The sequence below is a fragment of the Lontra canadensis genome, unplaced genomic scaffold (genome assembly GCF_010015895.1).
Source record: "Lontra canadensis isolate GAN:19392208 unplaced genomic scaffold, GSC_riverotter_1.0 scaffold153, whole genome shotgun sequence".
NCBI lineage: Eukaryota > Metazoa > Chordata > Mammalia > Carnivora > Mustelidae > Lontra > Lontra canadensis.
Window position 1 is genome coordinate 1772993 of NW_022631147.1, and position 26795 is coordinate 1799787.

Sequence of the window (26795 nt, forward strand, 5' to 3'; positions counted from 1 at the left end):
TCCATCAAAACAGGAGCTTACTCTCCTGCCCTGTTTTCCCTCTCCCAGGTCCAGTGCAATCAACGTGGTGAAGATCTTGCGAGTCCTGAGAGTCCTCAGGCCCCTGAGGGCCATCAACAGGGCCAAGGGGCTAAAGGTGAGAAGCATGGGCCTGGGTGGTGAACCCGCAGACCAGTGAGCATCTACCTGGCTATGGTTGGTGGAAGTTAAGCACGGGACTGGGGGGTGGGGGTGGGGGATGGGCTGGAGGGAGGAGAAATGGCTGGAGCAAGTGGGTGCTGTGTTTGAGCCTGGACTCTCCTGCCTGTACCACCAGTACCACTTCAGGAAGAAAAGAACAAGGACAAGGCAGCCATTCAAAATCAGAACTTCTAAACAAAACTTTCACAAGAAGGAGAGGCACACACAAACCCAGGGGCCCATGTAACAATGAGGTCCCTATATTCTTACCCTTATAAAATGGGCAGCTAGCAGGGCTTTTGTCCCTAGAGCCATCTAGAACCCAACAGGTGACCTTGAGTTCCATTGGATTCCATCATCATGTGAACCTGGGATGGTGCTTTGCCTGTTTGAGTCCAGTTTTCCCTCTTGTGGCAAAGGGGCTGCCCCTGCAGCCTCCTTGGAAAGGCTCATGGCTGCTAAAAGAACTCAAGCTGCCAGCACTTCCCGAACCCCACCTTCTCGTCCCCGCAGCACGTGGTTCAGTGCGTGTTCGTCGCCATCCGGACCATCGGGAACATCGTGATTGTAACCACGCTGCTTCAGTTCATGTTCGCCTGCATCGGCGTGCAGCTTTTCAAGGTAACATCTTGGCTCTGATCTGTGCTCCTGCTTCCTTCCCCTTCTGTCAGTATTCCTGAGAAACAGAGCTGGCAGATACAACCAAAAGAGGACAGCAGCCTGGGTCAGACTTGGGATGAATGGATCCTCCAACGCCCCTTCTCTCAGCATCCCCCCAGGGGAAGAGGAAGAGACTGGAAGGAGGTGCTCTCCATCAGGCCAAGGACCCCTCACCCTCATAGCGCAGCCTGCCATTGCAGTCCCTGACCTTCCTTCTAGCAAGAAAGGGAGAGGAACTCTTATCCTCTGAAACCTCATGTCAGTCATCTGCTTAAAGCCTGCAGTGGTCTGCCCATTATCAACAGCATGAAATCCACCCTTCTCCATCTAGCTTTCAGAACCCTGCATCCATCCAGGTTCTCTTTTACTGCATCTGGACAAGACACCTTGGCTATGGTGAGGCCAGTGTCCATGGTCTCTGCTCTTTCTGCCTTTATCTTTTTATTTTTGCTGTTCTACCATCTGAAACATTCTTCCTGCCCTCTCCTAGCAACCATATAAATTCCCCTGATTTCCTTCTATCTAATTTGTCCCTCCAAACCCTGTCCCACTTCTACCTTCCTCAGGCCAGCCGAAAGTCCCGACATTCATGGAGTAGAGTTTCCTTTCTTTTTAAAATTTCAGTGGTCTTTGCAGCACTGAGCATCTTTATTCGCTGCCTGCTTTGTGTATGCAAGTCATATCTTCCCAATTTGATTCTTACCTCCTTGCACTTTTCATCCCAAGTCCCTAGCACAGTGCTGGGCTATAGAGATGATTGCTAATCATTTTTGATTCATTGATTAATGAACATCTCCAATCACTTTGTTCTTCTGCCTTCCAGGGAAAGCTCTACACCTGCTCAGATAGTTCCAAACAGACTGAGGCAGAATGCAAGTGAGTACAAGTGGGAGGGCAACCAGCATCAAAGCTCATTAACTTGGGGAGGATGGTGACTTGGCCTGAGAGGAGGGACAGCCCATTTTCCTGAGATGGCCCTGACAGTTGGACTTTAACCCATGGGCAACTTAATCACATTAACATGACATGTAAGATTATCTATTCTTAAAAGGTCTACCCTCTCAATTTCTTCCCAATGGCCAGTACTGTGGGATTTAAGCCTGGACAGTCTTATCCCACCCAGCAAGTCAGGAGTCATCAGTGGGTCAGGTGTGAAGGGAGATGAGAGACCCGAGAATTAACTCTTCCTTCTTTCTCAGGGGTAACTACATCACATACAAAGATGGGGAGGTCGATCACCCCATCATCCAACCCCGCAGCTGGGAGAACAGCAAGTTTGACTTTGACAACGTTCTGGCGGCCATGATGGCCCTCTTTACTGTCTCTACCTTTGAGGGATGGCCAGAGTGAGTATACAAATTGAGGCCTGCCCACCTTCTTATTAGAGACCAAGACATTCCCCAAGTTTTATTAATCTACCACACTCCTTCGCAGAGGTCATATTTACCTGCATCCTTCCCAAGCAGTGAGGGTTTTTTTCTAGAACAATCTGCATACCATGGTCACTGCTGAAACATAGACTCTTCCTTTTCTAGAAGTTTGTCAGCATTTCAGAAATTCCAACCAAAAAGGAGTTTCATTTAGTTCCCCGTCCCCACATCAGAGTGACCCACAATGATAGGGGTCTTTGTCATTACTCTCATGATATCTAGGAGTGGGCTGAGTTTCTCCAGGTATGAGCCCCCGGATTACCACAGGATTCAAGACTACTACTCCCAACATGCACTCAATGTGGACAGAGATGGCAGAGGTATCTCTTTTTTAGACTCTACCCCAGTGTCCTTAGAAAAAGTCTTGCCTATAATTACTGTGAGAAGTAAGAATGGGACAGAAGTCTGAGGACAAATTCCTCATAGACATAATGCCTAGATCAGCCTGGTTGGTCTTTTATAATGCATTACATTTACCAGGCTGTTTCATATATCTTGTATAGACACCTTGCTTCCCCATACCCCCCACCTGTGTATTCCAGGAAAATTACTGTTGAAAAGTTAAAAAATTCTAAATATTCCTAAGTGAGTAATAACACATGGATCTGAGATGAGAGTCACCATTCTTATGTGGTAAAAATAGAGATAATAGCTAAAGAATAACCGAGTACTGGGCAGAGTAACAAAGGAAAGAGAGGGGATAATCCCTGTCCATGAAGAAGAACAAGCATAATGGGCACGTAGTCTGGGCCCAGATGAATGGCAGACATATGTAAACTACCTAAGTATGAGTCCAAACCATTGTTGATGATCTGAATAAGCCTGGGTCATTTTTTACCTAGTATTTTTATCAAAATGGATGTTTGCTCTCAGATAGATTTATTTTATGTTCACTGTAACATCCTCTGAGTCTATGCTAGTTTGCAAAGCTGTTTCAATATTTACTTATATTTCCAGTATTTGAAATCAATGTCCATGACTCATTTTACATTGAAATAATTCTTGACGGTTTCAAAACCCCCTCATATACATTATACCAATCACCCTGCCAGGTAGGAAAGTCACGCTTATTGTCTCCATTGTACAGATAAAGAATCTGAGGCTCAAAGGGGTTAAGTTATTTGCCCGTGGTCTCACACCAGTAAGTGACAGAGCTGGGACTTGAACCCAGATCTTCTGACTCCCATCCTAGAGCTGTTTCCAGCACCCCTGATCCAAGGATCCATAGGAGCAGTGGTGCCATCATTCCACAGAGGTAACATTGCCTCTCTGCTTCCCTTTGGGGCCTGTCTCCTTCTGCAGGCTGCTGTACCGCTCCATCGACTCCCACACAGAAGACAAGGGCCCCATCTACAACTACCGTGTGGAGATCTCCATCTTTTTCATCATCTACATCATCATCATTGCCTTCTTCATGATGAACATCTTCGTGGGTTTCGTCATCGTCACCTTCCAGGAGCAGGGGGAGCAGGAATACAAGAACTGTGAGCTGGACAAGAACCAGGTAGCTTCCTAGGAAGGAGAGGAACAGGTGGCGGGGCAGCGGGGGAGCAGAGCTACTTGAGGAATGACAGTAGTTGGCAGCTTGTGGCCCACCCGGAAGAGAAGCTGGAGTCAGGAGAGAGATCCATGCAGACACTAAGATTATGCATCTGCTCCTCAATAAGGGAGCAGTCCTCTGGAAGGACCTGGACAAAAGAAATGCAAATCCTGGATCTGGCGAGTGCATTTAGCCAACAAATATTGGTTAAACATCTATTTAAGGAGACTCTCTGATAGATTCTGTGGGAACAAAACCTCATGTCTCAGAAATTGTCAAGTCAGAAAGCGCCCACGTGGGTTGGCACATTGATCATGAAGAAAGAAACTAGAGCAATGAGGGCATGAGGATTTCAGGGGTGGGGAAGAGAGGGACATTAGAAAACCACTAGGAAATTGTTTCTTAAATAAAACACAGAGGCCTGTGCATGAGGTGGGGGCAAGAAAGAGGCTTAAGTAGGAATGATATGGGAATGCCAGTACTGTAAGGTATTTTGTTGGCCTATGAGAAAGAGCTGGCAACTCCGTCAGTGAGGAATGAAGCTGTAGCATGTGGTCACAGAGGCCACTTCCCCAACTCAGCTCCCCGATAGGGAAAGTCAGGTGGATCTGTATCCCTGTCCATGAGTGACTTAAGGTCTTGTACGGGAAGGTACATGGCACAAGACACTCAGCTCTCCTCCAGTTATGCCAGCTGGACCGCTCATGGGTTTTGATGTCAACCTCTTGGGTTTAGACTCACCATTCTGGCTGCTGAATGGCCTTTGGATTGGAAGTAAGATGGGAAAGCAGGAGGCCAATTAGAAAGTGTAGATGAGAGATGATTAGACCCTGATCTACTATCAGGTTAGTGATAGTGAAGGTGGACAGGATAAAGGAGATTAAATTGCTCAGGCCTAGAGATTGGGTGCAGAGGCTGAGAGTAAGTGAAGAGGCTGGGGTGACTCCCCAGTTTCTGGTACAGGAATCTGGGCCTGGTACAGAGAAAATGAACCAGATCTGTGTTAGAGTCCCAAGAATCTAGCTAGCCCAAGCTCTGATTCCTTATCCTTGAACTATATCTTCTGATCTTGTGGATATGGGTAAATAAGGAATACCAACTTAGGACAGGAAGGAAAAGTTGAGAGGTGCCCCCAGGAGAGTCCGAGGCATAGGAAATAATCAATGGGAAGACCACCTCTCTGTCATTCAATAAGTATTTATCAAAGGCCAACTAAGTGTCAGCAGTATACCAGTCATTACCAAGTTGGAAAACGGAGACACAAGCTCCTTGACAAAATCTTGGTAAGGAAATTGACTAGAGGCAATGCTTTCCTTGATTAAGGGAATGATAGAAGAAAAACAGTCCAAATAACATCTTAAAGCTGTAAATGAGCTAGATAGATTTTTTTTCTATGATGCCCAAGGTATATAGTTTCATCCACACCCCACCTCCTCTGCCATCTCCCCACACATCATCCAGGTTACTAACCCCCTCTCTCAATTCCCACCCCACCCCTCCTGCTGCCTCGCTCCCAGCGACAATGCGTGGAATATGCCCTCAAGGCCCGGCCCCTGCGGAGGTACATCCCCAAGAACCAGCATCAGTACAAAGTGTGGTACGTGGTCAACTCCACCTACTTTGAATACCTGATGTTCGTCCTCATCCTTCTCAACACCATCTGCTTGGCCATGCAGGTCAGTCCTAGGGGGACCCTGGATCCATGACAGCTGTAGGAGGGAGGATGCTAGGGGAGGAGATGAAGTATAAAAGAGCTGCATGGCTGTCTCCAGTGTGTCACCTTCATGTTGGCCAAGAGAGGCAGAAGGAGCAGAACTGCCCTCTTTTCTCAGATGGAGAAGGACAAGTGTCCCTTCTCAAAAATGAGCTCTTCTCTGAGACCTTATAAGAGAATCAATCCATAGAGGCCTGTGTTAATAAAACGTTAACAGTGAAGGAAATGGAGAAGAGAGGGAGAGCCTGAAGAGGCATGGGTATAGAGATTGATTCTGTATCCACCTGTTTTCAGGGACATCAACTTGTGCTTGAGCTCTCTTAGGAACCAGAAGTCTCCATAAGTTGTCATAACCAGTCAAAGTAGAAACACAGAACTCTGCCAACCCGTGTTTTCAGAACTATCAGAGAAGGGAAGAATTTGCAGGATTTCCTGAGTCCACCTGGCTGCCCACAGAGCTGTGAATGGCCTTCCAGGGCTTGGTTCAAGGAAGATCTCTGTTGAGAGGAGGGTGGTAAGGAGTAGGGATGTCCCTGCCTCATTTTCACAGTCCTTCCCCTCCCCTCAGCACTATGGCCAAAGCTGCCTCTTCAAAATTGCCATGAACATCCTCAACATGCTCTTCACTGGCCTCTTCACCGTGGAGATGATTCTGAAGCTCATTGCCTTCAAACCCAAGGTAGGCCTCTGAGAAAGGTGTCTGGTCTACAGGCACTGGAGGGATGGACAAGGGGGAGTGCCAGTACTGAAAGAAGGAGAGTGAGGGGCAGAAATAATCAGTGAAAGACCCCATCTTCTTGAAAGATAAATGGCACACAATTCCTAAGCCTACCAGGAGTTGCACCAGAACAACCACTTGAGATAGTCTCCACTCTAGTCTGTGGCTGGGAAATACAGGAAACAGATTCCTCCCTGTGATGGGTCTCTTCTTCCAACAAGACAGATGTTGGTCCTTCTCCTCTTTTCCATCCTGTCTCCACCCTCATCCCCCAGCATATAATCTAGAAGAAATTTTGCCCACAGATTGGCGAACCAAACCAAACCTCTTCACAACAAGCCCCCCTCCGCAGATTCACTCAGGCTGCTGTCCTCTCCCTTCATTGGCCACAGACCATCCTCACTGTGAAAAGCTCAGCCAGGACTTCATTTGCTCAGGGCTCAATTTTCCAGCCTACGCGGTCCTCCTGTTCAGAAGTTAATTCATTGTTCCCTTGCCTTTTCCATCACAGGAAGGGCAAATGTCTGTGGCTTGCTACTTGTGAGTAACTTCTAAAAGAAAAAAAAAAAAGCTGGGAGAAAGATTAGAACCATTGGTTGAATGAGGCAGGGTAGGGAAGGTTGGATTGCTTGTGCTTTGGATTCTCTGTGCCCTCCCTAACCAGCCCTACCCCCATTCTCCTGGATAATGGAGGAGTGGACTGACTTGAGCATCACCCGCCATCTTCCACCCCTGAAAACAGATCAGAATCATTGGCATCCACTGGCCTAGCACTCACAACACAGGCAGCTGCTCTTGAGGGAGAATATAGCTTCAGCTCCTTTTGGAGAGTGATGAGAAGTAAAGAGTTGGTTCTAAGAGAATTATATGGCTACAGACTTGAGGAAATCTCTCTAGCTTTTTCAGCCTCCTCTCCCCCTCCTTTACTACACACAGATTCAACACAGGAGACAGAAGACAAAAAGGAAGTGTCTTTGTCCATATACTCCATTTTCATTCAAATTCTTACTTGTCCTGGGGTTAATTGGGACAGGGGAAGTGCTCCTTGGCTGTTGGATCCATATTCATTTAACAAGATGTCTATCGTTTTCTTTGAATTAAAATTCAACTAACATTTCTGAATAACCTACAATGTGATACACATACCTCATTGCACATAATCCTCAAAACACCCTCATAACACAGGTATTAGCACCCTCATGTTAGGGAAGAGGGAAGTGAACCTCAGAGCAATTAAGTGTAATATTAATTACACCATTATTAAGTGGCAGAACTGGGAATAGAATCTGACTTTATAGTCGATGTAATTTCCACCATGCCAAGCTGTTAGCAAGCATCTTCCATGTCAAGTGTACTGCTGGGTGCTTTTCAGAAAGAGGGAAACAACCTGTGAGGGACTTCAAGATAAAACAGACAATATCCTTGCAATGCTGATTCCTTCTCTTAAGGAATGCCTGGGGATCTTGGCTAATTTTCAGAGAATAAGACTCCTAGTAAATGTCATTTGGTGATAATAATGGTGTTTTCTACCTCCTCCAGGGCACTAAATATACGTTTTACACTTTCCCTTCCAAGCCCAGTCCCATTCAGGGGCATACATTTTGTCCTGACCTAGAGAAGATCACTGAATCTCCCTGGTCACCTTTCATAGGGCCCATGGGACCTTTGCTTACCAGTGGTCCTGTTCTAGGCCATGTAGCCCTGCAGTACTGACAGGTTCACAGCCCACAGCAACATGAGCGGTGAGGTTGGGAATGCAGGATCATTGCCAAGTTGAGATTCAGTCGCAGATGACAGCCTCTAGTAGGGAAACTGGCATCACTTTCACCTAGTTTCATGAGACATATGGTTTAAATATTTCAAAGCCTTGAGTCATTCCACAGTTGACTCAGATGTGTCTCTGATGATGTCTGATGTCTGCAGAGTCCTGCAGTGGACTTTGTGAATTATTCCTCATGACTACAGAAGATATATTGGGCAGACCTGGCCTAAGAAGCAAATAAAATTGATCCCTGTAGGGACCTCAGCCTGAAAAACCCCCTTACCTAAGTCCTGCAGATCAAGGAGTAAGCCATTTCCTAGGAAGTAGCTAGCTGCGGTGGTCTAAACCATAAAGTAACTCCCAGCTTCCTCAATCCCTAGTTTTCTGTTATGATAGGATGGAGTAAAATAAGAAAGACTTTTCCCAAAGAAGTAAGAGAACCATCCTGGGGCTGTTTGCATTTCACACATGCCAGGGTCAATCTGTGGTGTAAAGAGAAAGGAAAATGGATAATTTCTGTGAATATCTCTAAAAGGACTTCCTGGCAAAAGAGGAGTAAGGGTCACTGGACCTGTCTGGCCAAAGAAGGTTGACCAGTTGGGACTTGAGGAGAACAAGTTTCTCATTAAGCTATGTTCTTCGTTTAGGGAATAGACTCCAGGAAAAGCATCTTCCAATATTTCAGGCAGAAAATCAAACCAGAAATGACTTGAAGTCCTGGTAGAACTATCTGGCTGGGTGTGGCCCAAGCACCAGTGACTTCTGAAATATAGAACAGCTTTCATATCTCACCATTAACTGAGATTCTGTTCAGCACCTTTTATTCACTGGCATGATTCTTTATACATGCTATGAATCAGCCTGCACTTGTCAGCATTAGGCGTTAAAGGACAGTTAGGCAGCAAAGATGCAGAAGACAGGAAGTTTTCAGTGCTTGACTTCTCTATCCTTTCAGTCTCTGTGATTGGTTTGTTGGTCGGTTGGTTGGCTGTTCATTTTGTACCTTATTTCATTCTTTCGTTGTGTTCATGGTGATTGATGTTGCCAAGTTCTTCATTTCTGTTATCTTCACCACACCATGGAAAATGAAATTTACTCAAGTAAATCCCTGCCTTAAATCCAACTGCCCCACTCCTTAAGTTGACGCTCTTTTCCAAACACACCAAAAATTATGGGTAAGTATAAACCAGTTTAGTGCAATTCAGTCCCCCACTAAAACATCAGGGATCTGTGGGGATGTCTGAAGAGAATGTAGTAGGTAATAGTACTATTGATTTTAACACCTATAGCAAGCCAGAGGAGATCCCTCCCCTAGAGTAGGAGACGCTGAATGGTACCTGGGTCCTACATGACTGTATAAGACCAAGTTGGTCAGCATGGGAAAGTCCTGGTGAGAATTGTCTGGAGGTAACTAGATACCTGGGTCATTTTCCTATAGGGAATTGGAATGCATCAGCAAAGATAGAAAAAAAATTCAAGATATACTTTATGACAAGCACTGAAAAAATATGTAATGCCTAGGAATAAATCTAACAAAAAATGTCATCTCTACAGAGAAAACTATAAAATTTCATAGAAAGGAACTAAAGAAAACTAAGTAAATTGAGAAATATATTGTGTTCATGAATTGAAAACTCAATATTACAAACACGTCATTTTTTTCCAAACCGATCCATAGATTCTGTATAATCCCAGTGAAAGCTCCAGATTGGACTTTACCCAAGGTGAAAATGGCAGGGGAAAGGAAAGCCACCACGACAACCTGTCTGGCTTGACAGGCTGACCCTGGGTAGTCCCATGGCTTCAGCCCACTCGGGCAGCTGTGACATCACCATGGAGAGAAGGGCAAGAACCTGGTTTCAGAAGCAGGGCCAGGCACAGACACTCCACTGCTAACTACAGGTCTTAGTAACAGAAGGGCTGATAATGTCACTTTGTTGCCTGGGGTTTGCTGTCGACAATGACTCAGCAAGAACAATGAGGCGAGGAGGAGGGAGAGGAGGGGCTCCAGGCTTGCCCTCCTCAAGTCGATTTGCCAGAAAGGTAGGAGGCCCTCCCAGTGAAAGGGTCCTGACTCCTCTGCTCCCTAGAAACTTTTGCATGGGTCATGGAGGGATGAAGAAGCAGGTCTGCTGTTGCAGAGAGGTATCTCGTGCCCTGTGGCTGCTGTCCATTCCGTATCTCCCTGAGGGGATGACCCTGGAGGGAATTTGACCCTGGCAGTTCCCTGTGATCAAAGCCTTGGCCTCCCCTTTCAGCTTTTCCCAGCCTGAGAATAGTCCAGAAAGATGAACAGGACCAAAGTAAAATCGCTCATTGACCTTTCTGGCACCCCAGACTTCTGGAATAAGAGCAGCCAAAGCCTTGGGACTTATTTTCATCTTGCAGGACAAATTAGGGCCCAAGGGCATTTCAAACCTAAGGGATGAAATGAAGCCTCTGGACCAGCTCTGTCTAACAGAACTTCCTGCAATGTTCCATATGCACTGTCTACAATACAGCCACTCGAAATGTGGTTAGTACAGCCAAGGATTGGTTTTTCAAATATATTTAATTAATTAACAATTATATAGCCGAATGTGGCCGCAGCTGCTCTATTGGGCAACACAGCCCTAGACACTGGTTCTTTCCCATAATATTCCCAGCTTCTGCTGTCCTCTGTCTGTCTTGGTTTCTTCAGCCCAGCTGCTCTGGCTTCATGAAGCCAGATGGTTTACCTCACCCTCCCTACTCTCTCTCCAGCTGTTAATTTTCTGCCAGAAATTGACTCATCATGGTGGAAGTCCTCTTGACAGGGTAAGACAGTCTCTTGCTCTGGGATCCCACACTGTGGATTTTCTCCTGACTTGGCCAGCCCTCGCTGTCATCCCTGGAACTTCCTCAGTCCTTGTCAGCTGCAAGTGCTAGGCTCTTTCTTTATGGATCCTGTCCTAACTGGGTTCTGAGCTCAGGAAGGCCCTACGGAAGGCGGAGAAAGTGCTCTGGCAGGTGCTATCTGGTATTAGTCTGCTGCTGGGGGTTGAATATAAGGTGTGTCCCTGGTGATCCCTGGGGCAGCCAGCTACACTTTTTCCCAGTCCACTGGGCTCCACCCTAAGTTTTCTGATGGTGTTTTAGTGCCCAGTGAAACTGAAATCTGACAGCCCTAAACCCTTCCTTGGTTCTTTCGCATCCCAGTTGCTAGACAGAGACTTGCTGCCCTCCCCAGCTCAGCCCTGCCTGGCCTCCTCACCCTGCTGCTGGCTTCTACTGCTATGCTCCTTGTAGCTATGTGGGGCTGTTGTGACTCCTGTCCCTGCCCCCGACACGGAGAACTTGGCCAACATTTCATAGTGTGAGCTGACAGTGGGACAGTAATTCAGCTGTCACCATAGTGTCTCTGCTCTGGGGCATTTTTGTAACCTCTGATTCCTTTCCGGAAAGAGGACATGAGGGCAGTGAAGCCTTGACTGCTTCTTGGAGGGTAGAGAGGCAGAAAAAGGGTGAGGCTAGAGGAAATGGCCGACATTGACCAAGAATGGAGCTCCTGCTTTCCTCAGACTGTTGTCCTGAGGAGTCCCTCAGTGGTCCCATGCACACTCTGCTTGGCTTGGAGCAAGGGATGAGTCATAAATAGAAGTAAGACTGGTTAATGAGATGCTCTGAGAACCAGAGCTGTTCAGGACCACGGAGGTCAAATGCTTGTCAGGCCTCTCCCCATAGCCCAGGCCTGGGCACGGCCTTACTGTGGTCCCACCCGCACAATCGGCCACTAGGCTATGAGAGGGAAGCGGCAGGAGGTTCTCCAGTGGCCCTCTTCCTGACCAGCACTGTGCAGGGCCTGAGCCAGAGTCAGCATGCTCTGCATCTTGCAAATATCCAAGCCTGAGAGAGGGTACTGCTAGCCTTGGACTTCCCACGCACAAAAGTGGCCTTCCTCTTACTGCCAATGGTGCCTGTACAGTGCCGGGGATCCCATGGCCTCCGATGGTCCCCAGAACAATCTTGTCTCTGCATGCTCTGTTGTTCTTAGTAGTAAGTCTTCTCCCGGGAAGGGTTGTGGGCCCTGACACGGGTGACCACAGGCCCTGCCAAGGTGAGGAGTGTTTGGGAGATATCCTAAGGGCGTGACCAAGATGGAGCTAATTTCTTTTCGCTGGGCTTGTTGCAGAGGGGATAGATGCAGGCTAGGTTAGGGCTCTAGGTTCACATATGGACAGGCAGAGGGAAAGCTGGAATGGGGAAGTGGATGGCTGGGAAGCATTCAGTGAGGACACTTGCAAACAGACTCTGCAGTCCAATTTCTCAGTCTACTTTGGCAGTATCCATGCCTAGAAATTTCTTTCCTTAAATATCCAGCAGCTAGGGATACCTGGGTGGCTCAGTCAGTTAAGCACATCTGCCTTTGGCTCAGATCATGATCCCAAGTCCTGGGATAAAGTCCTGCATCGCACTCCTTGATCAGTGGGGAGTCTATTTCTCCCTCTGCCTGCTGCTCCCTCTGCCCCTCTCTGCTGCTTGTGCATGCTCTCTCTCTCTCTCTCTCGCTCTCGCTCTCTATCTGACAAAAAAAAAAAATCTAGCTTCTCGTTTCCCTTTGGCAAATAGTTTTCCACACACCGCCTGAAGACATCATAAGTCTCCCCATTGAGCAAAAAGCCTGATGCAGGACTTGATCCCGGGACCCCGGGATCATGACCTGGTCCGAAGATAGACATCTAACCGACTGAGCCACCCAGGCGCCCCTACACTAGATTTTCTCCATTCACTACCACAGTCAGTCTGTGAGAGAAGCATGATGGTGTTTAGGAAACAGAAGGTCAGAGAAAAGCTAAGTCATGTGTCCAAGATGGCAGAGCTAGGTTTTGGTTGTTGTTTGGGAGGATCTTAATACAGGTGTAGGTGATTCCAAAACCAAGCTCTATCCACTATCCCCTCATTGACACAACAAATATGAACCAGCTGAGGTGCTGCCGTGCACCTAGTGGCTCCTCAACAAGTGTTCACGTTCTTCCTTAGAAGCCAATCAGAGACCAAATGAAAGCAAGCCTTTCTCGAGGAACAAGTCTCCGTAAACTGACAGTCTCTCCATTCCCGTGTCCTTCCGCCTCCTCTGAGGCCCTTTAACTCCCTCTCCCCCTCATTCACCCATTCTGTCCTTGGCTCCTGTGTTTCCCTGCATTGGTCTGGACCTTCTGGATTTCCCTTCCAAGCCTGAAGTGCCAGGTGCTTTCAGGAGAGGAGACAGTCGTCTGATAGGTGACTACAGCTGAGAGCCTGCATATTAATGTGTGTGCATACATGCTTGCACACGCACAGACAGATGCACTTGAAATGGGAAGACTTGCAAAACGTGGAGACAAAATTTAGATTGCCAAATTCCCGGAAGGCAGGAACAGTTTCACAGGCATGTCTGTGTCCTCTGAGAGGCATTCGGTAAAAATTTAATGCATGCATGCCAGCATGCATGATGGAAATTATGAAACTGGAGAACAAGGAAAAGAGAGTCCGAATAGTCATATCAGAAAACACCATTAAGATCATTAATCTTCCCTCAATGAGGAAAACTCTAAGCCTTCCTCCTTTTTGCCATAAGAGATTTCTTCAGGCAGCTATGCTGGGAATCCTTCTTTATATTGTACTGAAAGGTGCCCCAATGTAATTTCTACAGTAGTACTGCTTTTTCCATCTTTTTTCCCTATAGATGTTTGTTGAGCATCTTGGTGATGATGTCGAGACATGGTACCATATCACAGGGCTCATAGGGTAATGTAGAGACAGAGGGGTTACGGAACAGGGCAAGTGCTGTGCTGGGGGAGATGGGCCACCACAGGGACAGCACAACTGGGGGAGAGAGACACCTGTTTCAGATAAGGTAGTCAGGAAGTTACCTAGTAAACTGAGGCCCAGAGGTTGAATGGAGCTGGAAAGAGCCTTTCAGGCCCAGGGGAAAGCAAAGGTCCTGAGGCAGGGGCAAGTTTAGCTTATTTTGAAAACTGAGAGCAGTGAGCAAGAGGAGGGTTCAGAAGACACAGGCCCTTGGGGACCTGGAAGGGGTGTGGCTTTATGCTGACAGCCCTCAGAATCTACACCACACAGAGCAGGGCCTCAGGTGGGAAATTATAGCATCAGATTCATGTTTTTGAACCAGCACACCCAACGGCCTCTACATACTGGTACAGGCCAAGAGGGGAAGCAGTTAGGAGTCTGCTCCTGGACATGAGGTGACAGCCACAGAGGACACGTGGAGGTGGGCAGGGTTGCAAAATCGTCCAATGTTGAAGAAGGTGTGGAAAAGGAGTCAGGGAAGGTCAAGATAGTCTTTTAGCAAGATTCCCTCTTACCCACCTTCATATCCCTCCAGATGCTAATACAGCAGCAATGGTGCCTGTCAGGTACTCTGGAAATGTCACCTGAATAAGAGCAAACCACAGACAGCATCCCCTGGGGAAACGGAGGAACCCTGTTTCCTTCCCCAGAGAAATGACTCCAGCCTCTCTACCAGCTTTAACATCCTATGAGGAAACCCCCTTCAATTCTCACCCTCCCCAGGTCAGCCCCAAGAACTTGCTGGAGAAGGAAGCAGAAATGGAAAGCGAAGGGAGTGGCTGCTGATGGCTGCCATCTGGAGTGGCAATCGGTAGGACACAGCCACCTAAACTAGGGAGCTCCTGCCTTCAGTGTAATTAGACAGGTTTCTTTTGTGCAGGACCCAGAGCTAGTCATGCCTGATGTGCTCTGAGACGGCCCTGAATAAAGGCTGGGAGATTCGACACTTGCAGCTTTTTTAGAGGACTGAAGCCTTGTTTGGGGGTTTGCTTGTCTTGTCTCATTGAAGAGCCAGTTACCATCTCCCAGCACTAGCAGCCCACAAAACATGGCTTTGGAAATCTAGAGAGGCCCCACATAGACCCAGGGCGGCAGGGCTGGCATGGAGGGTAGAGTGGGCAGGGCGCAGCCATGGATGTGCGAGGTCCTGCGGTGCCTGGGGCAGGGCCACCCACAGGAGACCCGGCCTGTGGGTGCTGGGAGTGAGGAAACCCCGTGGGCAACTCCTTGTTCAGGGGCTTGTTAAAGGCCAAGGTTCAGCGTAAATTAAACTAGAAGTATGAATGGCTCTTGGATTGAATGACTTTCTATTTCTACACCAACCTGGAAAATTCAACTTTAAAAATCCCCCAAAGCAAGCAATAGTTCCTTTTAAGAGTTCTATAGAAACTTAGACATCCTCTTAGGCTAGTGGGCTTTGATCCTTATAGAACCAAAGTTCCCTTTGTGTAACAAATACTCTGTAATATCGCCTTAATTTTCCTTAAAGAAAATCAGAGGAAACTTAAAACTTTATGTCTACAAGATTCACATCTATACATACAATGTCATATTTTTATATATATATAAATGTAATATAATACTTATATATATTTTTTACACTAGGTGTGTGTGTATATTTATATATATATATAAAATCTCTGAATTTTAATGTAATGGGAAAAGTCTGTAATTAGTAGAAGAATTCATCACACATAAAAAATAGAGGTTAATGAAAGAATGAAAGAGCAAGATTATGAGACCTTGGAATAAAAACTTCAGTTATAACCGCCAGGCCTTATTTGCTTGTGGCACCCTGCATGTCTCCCAAAAGTCATACAGGACACGCCACAATGCATTGGGCAGAACTGTCCCATGCCTACCATGAAATTTAGCTTCCTTGGCCCACCCACGCATTACTAAACGCCAGTTTTGCCCACCCTGAATCTTAGCAGTGCCCCCGCAGGTTCCCAAACACCCGCCTAGAGGGCAGTGCATGCCCCAGAGTGAGAACCAATGCCTTGGGCTAAAGTAGGACTTCATTCAGCCTCTTATTTAATTCTTGAAACATTTGAAATCTGTTTATCCAAATTATTAAGAAACCAGTGTCTCCCACAAGCAGGGGAACCCCTCAACCCAGAAAATCACCACATATGTACGTTTCATTCAAAGGAGTAGAAAGGGAAGGAGAAGGAAGGGAGGCAGCAATGTGGTGACATGTAACACCACAGCCCCCAGCCCCACCCCCTGGCTGCCAGCGGCAGCGGAGTCAAGAGGCACCTGCTGTGTGGGGTGTAGCTCCTGCCTGCTTCTTAGCAGTCTGATTGGTGAGTTGGCATTACCCTGATTATTATTTATTTGTGGAATGTCCACGGGGTACCTGATGCCGAACAGTGCACACAGACAGGCACAAATGGGCTTTGTCAGGGAGGGGCCTCCCCACCGTGGCTCTCATACCCAGGGATTTGCATATTGCTGCAACATTGTGACAGGTTTCTTTCCTGCCTGGCGCTTGAGAGCTTGGAAGTCACTATGAATGATAAAAAAATAATTATATGACTTGCAGAAAGCCTTTGTGTGGGAAGGGTGGTATTAGCTATTACATTTAATTATTTAATGTGGAAAATTATTCACACTGTGTAAAGAAGCCCAGAAGAAAGTATGCTGTGGTTCCTTTCTCCAACCCTACCACTGAGAAGGAAACTGGAACTAACCGAGCTTGGGAGGGGAAGAGGGATCCCCAGACCCGTGGGGGCTTCGGGTCACTGCTGTAGAGGAGGGGGTCTTGCAGGAAGGCCACCAGCAAGGCCAGGAGAGGCAGTCTTCCATGGAGCGCTCCAACAGCCCCCAGCAACCAGCAGGCACTGTACAAGCTCAGGTTGTCCTCTCAAAGCCCACGAGGGCTGCACAGTGATTGTTCCTGTTAGGCAGAGAAGGAAGGCGGGGTCGGGGGGTGGCGCCTATGGAAACTCACCTGCACAACTCCAGGCACATCTCTGGAAGCAAACGCAGGAGTTCAGTGCATTCCCATTTTGTTCACTAAAGTGGATGCAGGTACAGCCTCTCACAACTGCAAGAGGGCCATAAGTGCCCCTTCACTAAGGAGGGCTCAGCCCCGGTTAGGTCAGGAAGGACATGAGGGGACCGGTCAGATCTGGGTTTAGAGTGCTTTCCCAGCTGCCCTGGAGGAGAGAAGATTCAAGGCAGAGGGCACAGAGCTGTCACAAGTCCGAGTTCAGCCCTGGAGCAGAGGGGTGGGACGGCTCCTCCCCGTTCACCCACTTCCAGGGCTGTCTGCTCTCCGCCTTCCCTTCTCCCATGGAGAGTGTCCGTGGTGTTTCCACGGGACGCATCCATTCAGTGCCCTGGTCCTGGAGGGGACCTTTGCAGAAAGCAGCTCGAGAGCAGCAGGAAGCAGCTACCAGGATCCTGCCACCTACCCCCGTGCACAATGAGGCACAGAAAGAACCTTCTGAGGTCCCCAGAGGGAGCTTAGCCGATAACCCCCGTTTTCATCTGCTCCCAGGGGAGAAGGATGCCAGAGTCAGATCTGTTCAATCTTGTGTAGTCCCAGGTACCTAGTGAGTGCTCATTGTGTGTTGGTGAGAGAAAGAAATGAAAGAGGGCCTTTAAAATGTTCCTGGGGAGGAAAATCTTAATTAAAAAAAAAATTGAAGTAAAAGGTGTCCGGTTCCAAGTGTATATTCCTCTGACAATGTCAAGAGCAGCCCCATCACCGCCACCCACCTGGGGCCTTGTCTCCCCAGGGGTGTGGACTCAGCCCCTCACCCTGGCTGGCAGCCTGCTCCTGCCCCTCGTGTCTGCTGTACGCCCATTCTCAGTGCAGCCTGAGACTCCAGGAGCCCCTGAATGACCACGTCACAGGGGAGAAACTGACAGAGGAAGACAGAGGCCTCACTCCCTCCCAGGCTGCCGGGAGCCTGGAGCAGCTGTGTGCTCCCGTCATGACTTCTCCATTAGATGCCGCTAATCTCCATGATTACTATTATGTCTAAATGACATCCTAACGTAATACAATTCCTATTATCTCTGCTTGGTGTCAGTTACCATTGTGTTCCATGAGATTCCATGAGATCTACTCTTGCCCCCTCCGCTGAGCTGCCCCTGCACTCAGCACCTCTCCCTGGTTCATTCCCTCTCCCCCCACATCTTGGTCCCACCACCTGGACCCCAGGAGAGACCAGGGCTTCCAAGGAACTGGACACTGCCTCCCCGGCCACACCAACCGCCTCTGCTTCGCCTTTTGCCTCATGTGCCTTCTCTCAACTGCTTGCTCACTCAAGCAGGGGCTCTTGTTCTCCTTCAGGGAACGCCCCCCACCACCACCCCAGGTTGAGGATGAGCCATCGTGGGCCCATCCCTTGCATTCTAGGCCCTGCTTCCATCAGGTGTCCTGACCCTTCCTCCAGCTTTGTGTGGATTCCCTGCTTTCCCCTGCAATGCCCTGGGCCCGCCTCTGGGGCTCTGCATCTTGCACCTCCTTTCAAGCTTCCTTCCACTCCTTCCTTATACTCCTTTCTCCTCCCCATCTCCCACCATCTGCATGGCTTTTCCTAACTCCTCCTTCCCTCCTTCACTCTGCTCCTGTCTTCTACCTTTCATGACCTCCCCCAACCTGCCCTTCTCGCCTTTTGCTTCTCGCATGACTCCTCAGTCCCTTTGGTTCTCTGGCATCTCTGCATCCTGCAGTTGGCTTTTCCCTCCCTCTGAGACTCCTCCTTCCTGGCCTTTCTTTGTCTCCATTCCAGCACTTGTACCTCTCCTCTCAGCTCAGGCCTCTCAGGTTGACACTGAGCCTGGCAACACTGTCTGGGGCTCCAGGTCCCTGGAAATAAACACCCCCAGACAGACGGAAAGTCCAGGTCAGCCTCCCCATTGGGGCCAGGCAGGCTTCCTCATCACCTCCTCGGGGTCCTTTGCTTTACCATCAGAGGTAGATTCTGAAGATGGGCAGGCAGGAAGAGAGAAGAGGACCAAAAAAAAAAAAAAAAAGTGATGGCAGCAAAACAAGTCTTAACCTCAAAAACCCCACAAACACGCAGCGTACTCCCAGGTGCGCAGGTTTTCCTGCGATTCATTCTCACCGCCTACCTGTATTGTCTCTGAGATCACAGAGGAGGCCTTTGGGCTGGGCAGGAGAGTTGCTGAGGACCCAGAATTCAAGGGCAAAGGCACTTGTCTCTAACCTCTCCCTGGGATCAGAGGTGGGACCAGGCCCACTTGGCAGCCCACTCCTGTCCTCCTGGCCCTCCAGGCAGAAGGAGGGGGACCTGGTTCTCCCCCAGTGGCAAGTGCGGTTTCTTAGAACCTGGCAGTTAACTGTCCACAGGACCCTGCCTCTAACAAAATTTAGCCATGACAACATGCAAACTGTCATCAGTCTCAAAGTAGTACCCGCCAGATTTCCTTCGAGTCTCAAGACAGGTACACTACTCACTAGTGACTCAAGATGGGCAGAAAAGGCCCTAGATGCTGGCGAAAGGTAAGCTCAGGATTCCAGAACCTTCAACTCTTCCCTCCTTCTTCCACACACCTGGGCTTTGCCTGCCCTTCTGCTCAGTGTCACCCCCAAATGGAATGTATGCTTAACTGGGAGAGAGGTAGACAACTCAAGTAAACCCCACAGTCATCCAGACTCATTTACAGCTTACTTCAGGCCAGGCAAGTGCTTTACATGTGTTGTCTCATGTAATCCCCATTGTAACCCTATAGTTCTCCCATTTTACAGGTGGGGAAACTGAGGCACAAAGAGGTGAAGTTATTTGCTCAAGAGTACCCAGCTTATTAGTGCCAAAAGTAGACTTTGAACTGACGACCCACTTCCAGAGACCGTGCTCTTAATGCTGCCTCTTTCAACGTGGAATAGCTTCAATGACAGAGGGGAATCAGGGCACAGAGAATCCAAAAGAGAGGAAAATCCTCAATTCCTCTGCATTCAAAATGTATAACATGGGGTTTTGTGGCAATTTTCCCTTCTACTAATGATTTGCTGAAGCTATGATCAGTTTTGTCTACATGTTCTCAACCTACTTCAGCCAGTGAGCGGAGGGTCGGCAGCCCCGAGGAAAATGGGTCATACGGATGGTCTAAGTAACTGCTGCTCATGGTGGGTTGGGGCACTCATCAGCCTGAATGGGTGCACCCAAGAGCATCCCCAGGAAAGCCAGAGAAGAGGCCCATCTTCTGAATTCATCCCCAGAGGCTGGGGATTTGAAAGGGGGAAAACCCATTAAATCTGCAGGACTTAAGGATGTCAAGGGAAAGCCTTTTCATCTCCCAAACACCATACCTTCTGGGGATCAGCCCTGCTTGACTCTGGGGAGCTGGACATTAAGAGGTTTGGTTCACCATTTCAAGGAGGGCAAGGAAAACCCTTTCCCTAATCATGACTTCTACCCTACCATTTGGGACCTCATCACCAGAGGAGAGGTGTAACTGACTCTGGGTCAAACTGATTTCATAAAGGAAAAAGCCTATGATTTGTTTCCACCCTCCTTCTTCCATTACATCCCCAAAATCTGTATTACCTGTGGTTTCCAGCAAACGAGGTAGGCAAAAACGGTGTGTGTGTGTGTGTGTGTGTGTGTGTGTGTGTGTGTGAGAGAGAGAGAGAGAGAGAGAGCGCACACTAAGCTCTTATACTCCAGAGAGTGCAGGGGAAAAAATATTCTTCCAGGCCCTGCCCACTTAGGGATTTGACAAGGTGTCTAAATGGCGGGCACCTTGTTGTGAATGGGATGGGAGGAAGGACGGTTGAGAGTGGGAGGAGGACGTGGATGGAGGAAACAAAGAGCTGAAGCTGGGTCTGAAACCGTCTTCATGGTCCAGCTTGGAGAACTGATGGCATTGTGGGACAGAGAAAACGGAAAGATGGGGGGATGGGTCAGGGTAAAAATCTGCCTCTTAAAGGGATCCTGTCACCTGCCACCCCCCCAGCATGCTCCCTCACCCCTACATTCTCACTATGTGCAAATCTCCTCAGGCAGAGTCCAATAAGGCAACTGGTTGGTCTCTGCAGCCAGTGGAGACCCTGGCACTGGGCCGACCAGGTAGCTTGCCTGGACCAAAAGCCTCACCAGCACAGCCTGGTGAGGGCAAGAGCGAGGCACAAGGCTTTCATCTTGAGAGAGCCCAACCCGTGGGAGCCTGCCATGGAAGGTTGGGAGAGGCCCATGGTCAAGGAGGAGTGGACTAGTGTGTGTTTTCCCTCCATCTGCACATACACAAAGAATTCCCAGAGAAAGGGTGATGAGCGATGCCCAACTGGGAGGTTGGCAGGGTCCCTTTCAGTGTCTGCCTTTCCCTGGTGCCCAGCAGTTGACTAACCTGTGTGTTTATCCTGGCCTTTGCCCTACTCTCCTCCTTCCTCCCCTTTTTCTCCTCTCTCAGAGGTGTTGCAGACCAGGACGGCTTACCCATTTTGTTTCAGGTCTCTGGCGAATGAGAAGACTCCAACTCAACTTCCTTTCCTGAGCGCTGAGCCTTCCCCCTCCCTATTTCTCCTCTTGCCCGCACACCCGAATAACGTTTTGTTACCACATTTTCTAGGCTAGGTGCTGAATGTTCCTGGACTCTGCTCTGGCTGCTGTTTCTCTTCTTTCTCTTCCTTGATTCTGCCTCCCCTTCCCTTCTGAAATAGCTCTCCCCACAAAGACGGTCTTCCCATCGAAAGAGACCACCCCAGTATTTTCCAAACTCTAATTTTAAAACATATGCATATTTGTAGTTCATTTGGAGTCCTTCCTATTTACTTCCCTTCTTTAAAAATCAGCCTCTCCATTTGCCCTATGAATAACATCTAAGAACCTGGGAGGGAATTGGCTATTTCCTGCTCATAGCTTGTGACTTAGATGGGAGAGAATAGTCTCCTTCTGCCTCCAGGGCTCTAATATATTCAGAAATGATTCTGGGAAGCCAACAAGAAAGCCATGATTTCCAGCTGACCCTCACCTGACCCACTTCTCCAGAGTCTGGCTGTCCAGAGTCTCCACCGTGGCATTTCTGTTTTCTTTTGGCAGAAATGCCTGGGAACAGAGAGGCCCCTTTCCCTGTGACCTGACCTCCCATACTAAGAATAACAGCCCTAGGACAGCATGTCTTTGAGATCCCTCTGGAAAGAGGGCATGGCTGGGAAGTGGGGAAGTTAAGGGAGCTAGATAGAGCCAGGAGGAAATGGAAGAACACAGGCTCTTGGCTCTTGTGAGTAAAAAAATTAAAAGGGAGAGTTGGCAGCCTTCAAACACTAGGGAAAGAAGTCTGGGAAACTCCCAAAGGACTCTCCATGCTTTCATACCCACTCCCCAACCTCCAGAATCCCATCTCCTGAAAGCCCCAACTAGTGGCTCAGAGAATAGGAAAATGTGCTGGTCTTGCTGAACAAATGTGTTCCAGCCCTGTCTGGTCTCCTTTGCAGAATATTTCCTGAAAAAATGAAGAAGCAAATGTACTTTTTGAAAGAAGCCAAGTAACTTTAGCTAGGTCCTTTCCTTTCTACTCCTGGGGAATATGACTGTCCTGTTCCCAGGGTCACGTGAACTGTGAGCCTGTACCCCTGTGTGGCCACAGGGCAGTGTTCTGTAGACTCCCACACCTCTCAGAGAGGCAGATGATCCAGACCCGAGACACCTGTCCACTCTGTGAAGGGTCCACCTTCCCGGGACTCCTGGGATCCTCTAGGAAAACTGGGACAACATCTTCCTTGGTTGACCAGTTGTCCAAGACCTCAGAACAAAAGCATCTCTTCCTTTCTCCAAGTATGGTGGAACACAAGTGAAGTCCAAGTATACAGGGTGAAGTGGTGAAGTCAGCACACAAGTCTTAGCCCCTTGGCGCCATGGCACAACTGCTTCTACTCCCTTCTTGCAAAGACTATGTCCCCATATCATCTATCCAGTCTCCCCTATCAATCCAGTTCTCAGATTTGATAATTTCATTCCCTCTGGGTGGCATTTGCATGTCATCAGGGACTCTACACCAAACTAGGTGACGTTAGGAAAGAACCTAGGGGTGGTGCATAGTCTATGCCCCCAAAAGCACTGCCTGGGGCTGTATCTGAAACAACTGAGCTGTAAGATTTACCTGGACTCTGTGTCCTTTCAGTTCATAAAACCTCTGCCAAGACAGCACTGTCCCTGGAAACACCAGGGCATGGCCAGTGCTAGAACAGTGGTGACCGTTGATTCTAACTGCAGAGAGTCCAGCATAGATAGTATTGTTTTAATTATGCAGTCCTCTCATTATTCCCAAGCTTTAGAGGAGGTACCACTGAGCCCAGATGACCTGGCCACCTTTCGGGACCACACTGCTGTGGTTTTCAGGTCTTTGGAATTCCCAGACCATCCCTAAGACCACATTCCACTCACCTTGAGGGGAGGGGGGTGGTGTCACACACCTGTGTCCCTCCCTACCTCCAGAATGGCCCTTCTGATGGAGGGGAGCCAGGGGCATAGGAGACGCTGAGTGGGCACTGAGAAGAGTCCATCCGTGTCCCTGCACCACTGTGACTGGCACTTCCTGCCTCCCCATGCCCACCACTGCCCCCCACTGTGGGAAGCAGAAAGAGCCTTTTTGCAGGAGGGTGGCGTGGTGGGATGCATCTGGAGGAAGGGGGGCCAGGTGACCCAGAGAGGGCGGGGTGGGGAGGGTTGGACCAACCACCTCCCAGCCACCCGCTTCCCTCTTGGGCTCCTGGCCACAATACGGGCGTTCACGACTCCAGCAACAACACTGAGGTGCCCGGATGGTGATTCTGATGGTGATGTTGCTCTGTTCTTGTCTGTCTAATATTCCTTTTTAATCCCCATCCTGCCTGCCCCTCCCTTATGTAGGGTTACTTTAGTGATCCCTGGAATGTTTTTGACTTCCTCATCGTAATTGGCAGCATAATTGACGTCATTCTCAGTGAAACTAATGTGAGTATGACTCTGCCCTCCCCAGGAAGCCTCCTCCTTCCTCCTCTGCCTCCTCTCTTTCCCCTTTCTCTCACTCTCTCTCTCTTTACCTCCTTTTATTTGTTTGGTTTTTTAATTTCCTGTTTTTACCCCCCTCCAGTCATGCTTTTTATTGAACCTGCCGTCGTCTGTGAGGGAAAAAAAGTGGGAGCTTCTCCTCCTTTTTTTCCTGCTTGGCCCAGCTCTGCCCCGTGGCGCTGGGCCCAGGGGCCCGGAGCTGAATGGAGGAGGGGCAGGTGCGGGGGGCTGCCCGGCCCCCTCCCCGGGCGGCCTCAGCCCAGTGGATCCTTGGTACTAACCCAGCTTTTGTCAGGCCTCTCCGCCCTGTGAGAACCAGGTTGCCCAGGTTTGAGCCGCCAGAACTGTAGAGTGGTAAGAGAGTATTTAATATGCCCACGTAACCTCTTTCTTTTCTCATTTTTTTTCTCTTCTCTCCTTTCTTTCATGCTTTTTTTTTTTCATTTTTTTCCTCTTCCTTTTTGTTTTGTTTTTCTCCTTTGTTGTTGGTTTTTTTTTTTTCTCTTCTCTCTCTCTTTTCCTCGGCTTCTCTGCCCCATGCAGCACTATTTCTGTGATGCATGGAATACATTTGACGCCTTGATTGTTGTGGGTAGCATTGTTGATATAGCAATCACCGAGGTAAACGTAAGTACATGGCGTCCGTCCCTAACTGTCCGTGCCTGCTCTAACACTCATTTGTCTTTTCCCGGGTTCATTTTTTTTTTCTTCATTTTATGTTCTCCTCCCCACCTCCTTATTTTCATTTTGTTCATTTTATTTGTTTGTTCAAATTGGTTTAAAGGATTTTTTTTCTCCTTGTCTCTTTATTTTGAATTTTTCTGGGTTTTTTTTGTTGTTGTTGTTGTTTTGTTTTTTTAACTTTTGGAATGAGTTAGGCCTCCCTTTTCCTTTTATGTTCTGATTGCTGCCTCTTTTCTCTCTCCCATTCCACTCAGCCTGGCATGACTCACACTGTATAGAAGGAAGCAGCAAGGGGAGCCAGAGAGTGCCGGAATGAGGGGACAGTCACAACTTCTGGGCCACGGCTGAGGCAGGGACCCCAACCTCCCTTCACCCCCACCTTCACCTTCAGACTGCTCCTTACCCTGTCTTCCCTTCACCCCCATGGCTCCCTGGATAGGAGCTCTCTCCGGGTGGACCACCGAACCTGAGGTGTCTCTGGAGTGGCCAGAGAGCCAGAGTGCTAGGCGGCCCACCCGGAGGTCTTCCCGGGGGCGGGGGCCTTGCCTCCCCACTCGCTGTGGAAGCGGCCTCTGGATGAGCACCTCACTCACATACGAAGCTGCCCAGAGAACGGACTCTCGCACCCACCCCGTTCTCTCCCTGCTCCCTGAGCCCCTCACGACCCCACCCCTGGCTCCCTGGCCTCAGACAGAACCCCAGCGCCTGGCCCGGGGCCTCCTGCGATCTTCTCCTGAGCTGTCTCCTCCTATACAGTTCCTTCCAGTCCCTGCACATGTCTTTTTGTTACCTGGCATGTTGAAACCTTCTCTCTTTATCTATAGGCAAGCCTCTGGCAGTTAGTCTTTAACATGTGTTGTTTAATTTTTTCATTGTTATTATTTTTCCTTAATTAAGAGACTTGGTAATGTTTGCACAAACCTCTGATGCGCTGAACCATTGAATAACAGCACGGAGCAGACGCTGTAGGGTTTTGATCTAAGATGTTTGAATCTACCCTACCAACCGCCACCACCCCCCTACTGCATCCTTACCGTCCCCCTGCCGGCTCCCTATTTCGCTCCCAATCAGTTGAACTGACATGTTATCTTATCCGCCTGATTCCCCTGACTGGAAGCCCATCTGCCCCCCACTTCCAGCACGTGGACATTGGAAGGAGCCTCTTGCGCTTTCCCTCCCTCCCCGTCCCATCGGCCTCTCATACCCGCCCTGCTCACCCTATAGATAGATTTGATGGTCCCTCTGTCTCTGAGATCCCCCTGGGTTGTCTTTGTCTCATGGTGTGTGTGCGTGCGTGTGTGTGTGTGTGTGTGTGTGTATACACACTGTCCCTTGACTTCTCCCAGGAAAACATCAGATCATTAAAAAAAAAAAAAAAAAAGTCTAGCTTCCTCCTCATGCTCTGCACCTCCCCTCCCTCTAAGGCCCCTCCCCGTCCCTCACCAATCTGGGCACCCTCTGAGCCCTACAACTGTCCGTCAGGTGCTACTCAGGGCCAGGAGTCATCCCCGCATTTCTAAAGGCCAACGCCTTTGTGCTTGCTCACAGCTCCGCCTGTGCACTGCTCTCAACTGAGGGAGCGTGTGGGATAGGGGATAGGGAAGAGACAGAGGGTACAGGTCCAAACAGGTCCGGGACTAGGAGCCCGGTGGCAGGAAGATGTAGAAAGGTGACAGCAAACTGTTCCCCTCAATACAGTCCCAAGGTTATGAGGGGGTCTTTTGTGGTTCTCGCCATTGGCAAGGCCTGTACCACTCAACCTGCCATTTTCTCCCAAACTATTGCTGTTCTTAAATGAAAAACAAAGCAAAAAGAAAGAAAGTGGCCAGGGTATAAGATTTCTACTGAAAGAGTGGCTATGTGGGGCTAGAGGGGGTATGCAGGGCAAGAAAGGAGCTTGAAGTCGTCCTGCAGATCCTTATGTTTGTATAATGATTTTCTACTTACAATTCACCTGCGCATACGTGTATCTCAGGTAACTCTTACCTGCCCTGTGAATTTAACAGGCAAGAATCATCATCCCCAGCTTGCTGACCCTAAAGATACTGATGGAGAGATTTAATTGCCTTTCTGAGCCACACAGCTGGAACCCAGACCTCCTGCTAAGCCCATTCACTTTGCCCTAGACCACAGTCCCTGTCTCTTCAGTCCAAGATGCCTTTAATAAACACATACATCTCACATAACCCCCTCGACGGTACTCCCCTCAGCCAGGATTCGATCAGCCCTTAGGTCCTGTAATTTATATTTCCAGTAACCATACAGGTTCTTTTCCCATTTTCAAAGCAAAAGATTATGTATCAGACCGCCTTAGAGTTCTGATACAGCTCA

General features: G+C 48.7%; 1 protein-coding gene across 46 annotated transcripts in view; it reads left to right on the forward strand.

Moving 5' to 3' along the window:
- CACNA1C (calcium voltage-gated channel subunit alpha1 C) overlaps nucleotides 1–26795 on the forward strand; it is a 708196-nt gene that overhangs the window by 615991 nt on the left and 65410 nt on the right. For 26 of the 46 annotated variants that reach the window (XM_032844462.1, XM_032844471.1, XM_032844461.1 and 23 more), the window contains 8 exons: nucleotides 49–136; nucleotides 694–801; nucleotides 1664–1716; nucleotides 2040–2186; nucleotides 3573–3774; nucleotides 5328–5486; nucleotides 6093–6203; nucleotides 24324–24407. In XM_032844462.1, the coding sequence (XP_032700353.1) occupies nucleotides 49–136; nucleotides 694–801; nucleotides 1664–1716; nucleotides 2040–2186; nucleotides 3573–3774; nucleotides 5328–5486; nucleotides 6093–6203; nucleotides 24324–24407 (952 nt within the window). Of the gene's footprint in view, nucleotides 1–48; nucleotides 137–693; nucleotides 802–1663; nucleotides 1717–2039; nucleotides 2187–3572; nucleotides 3775–5327; nucleotides 5487–6092; nucleotides 6204–23639; nucleotides 23724–24323; nucleotides 24408–26795 lie in introns of all 46 variants that reach the window. The other 20 variants (XM_032844463.1, XM_032844464.1, XM_032844509.1 and 17 more) reach the window with 3 other exon arrangements.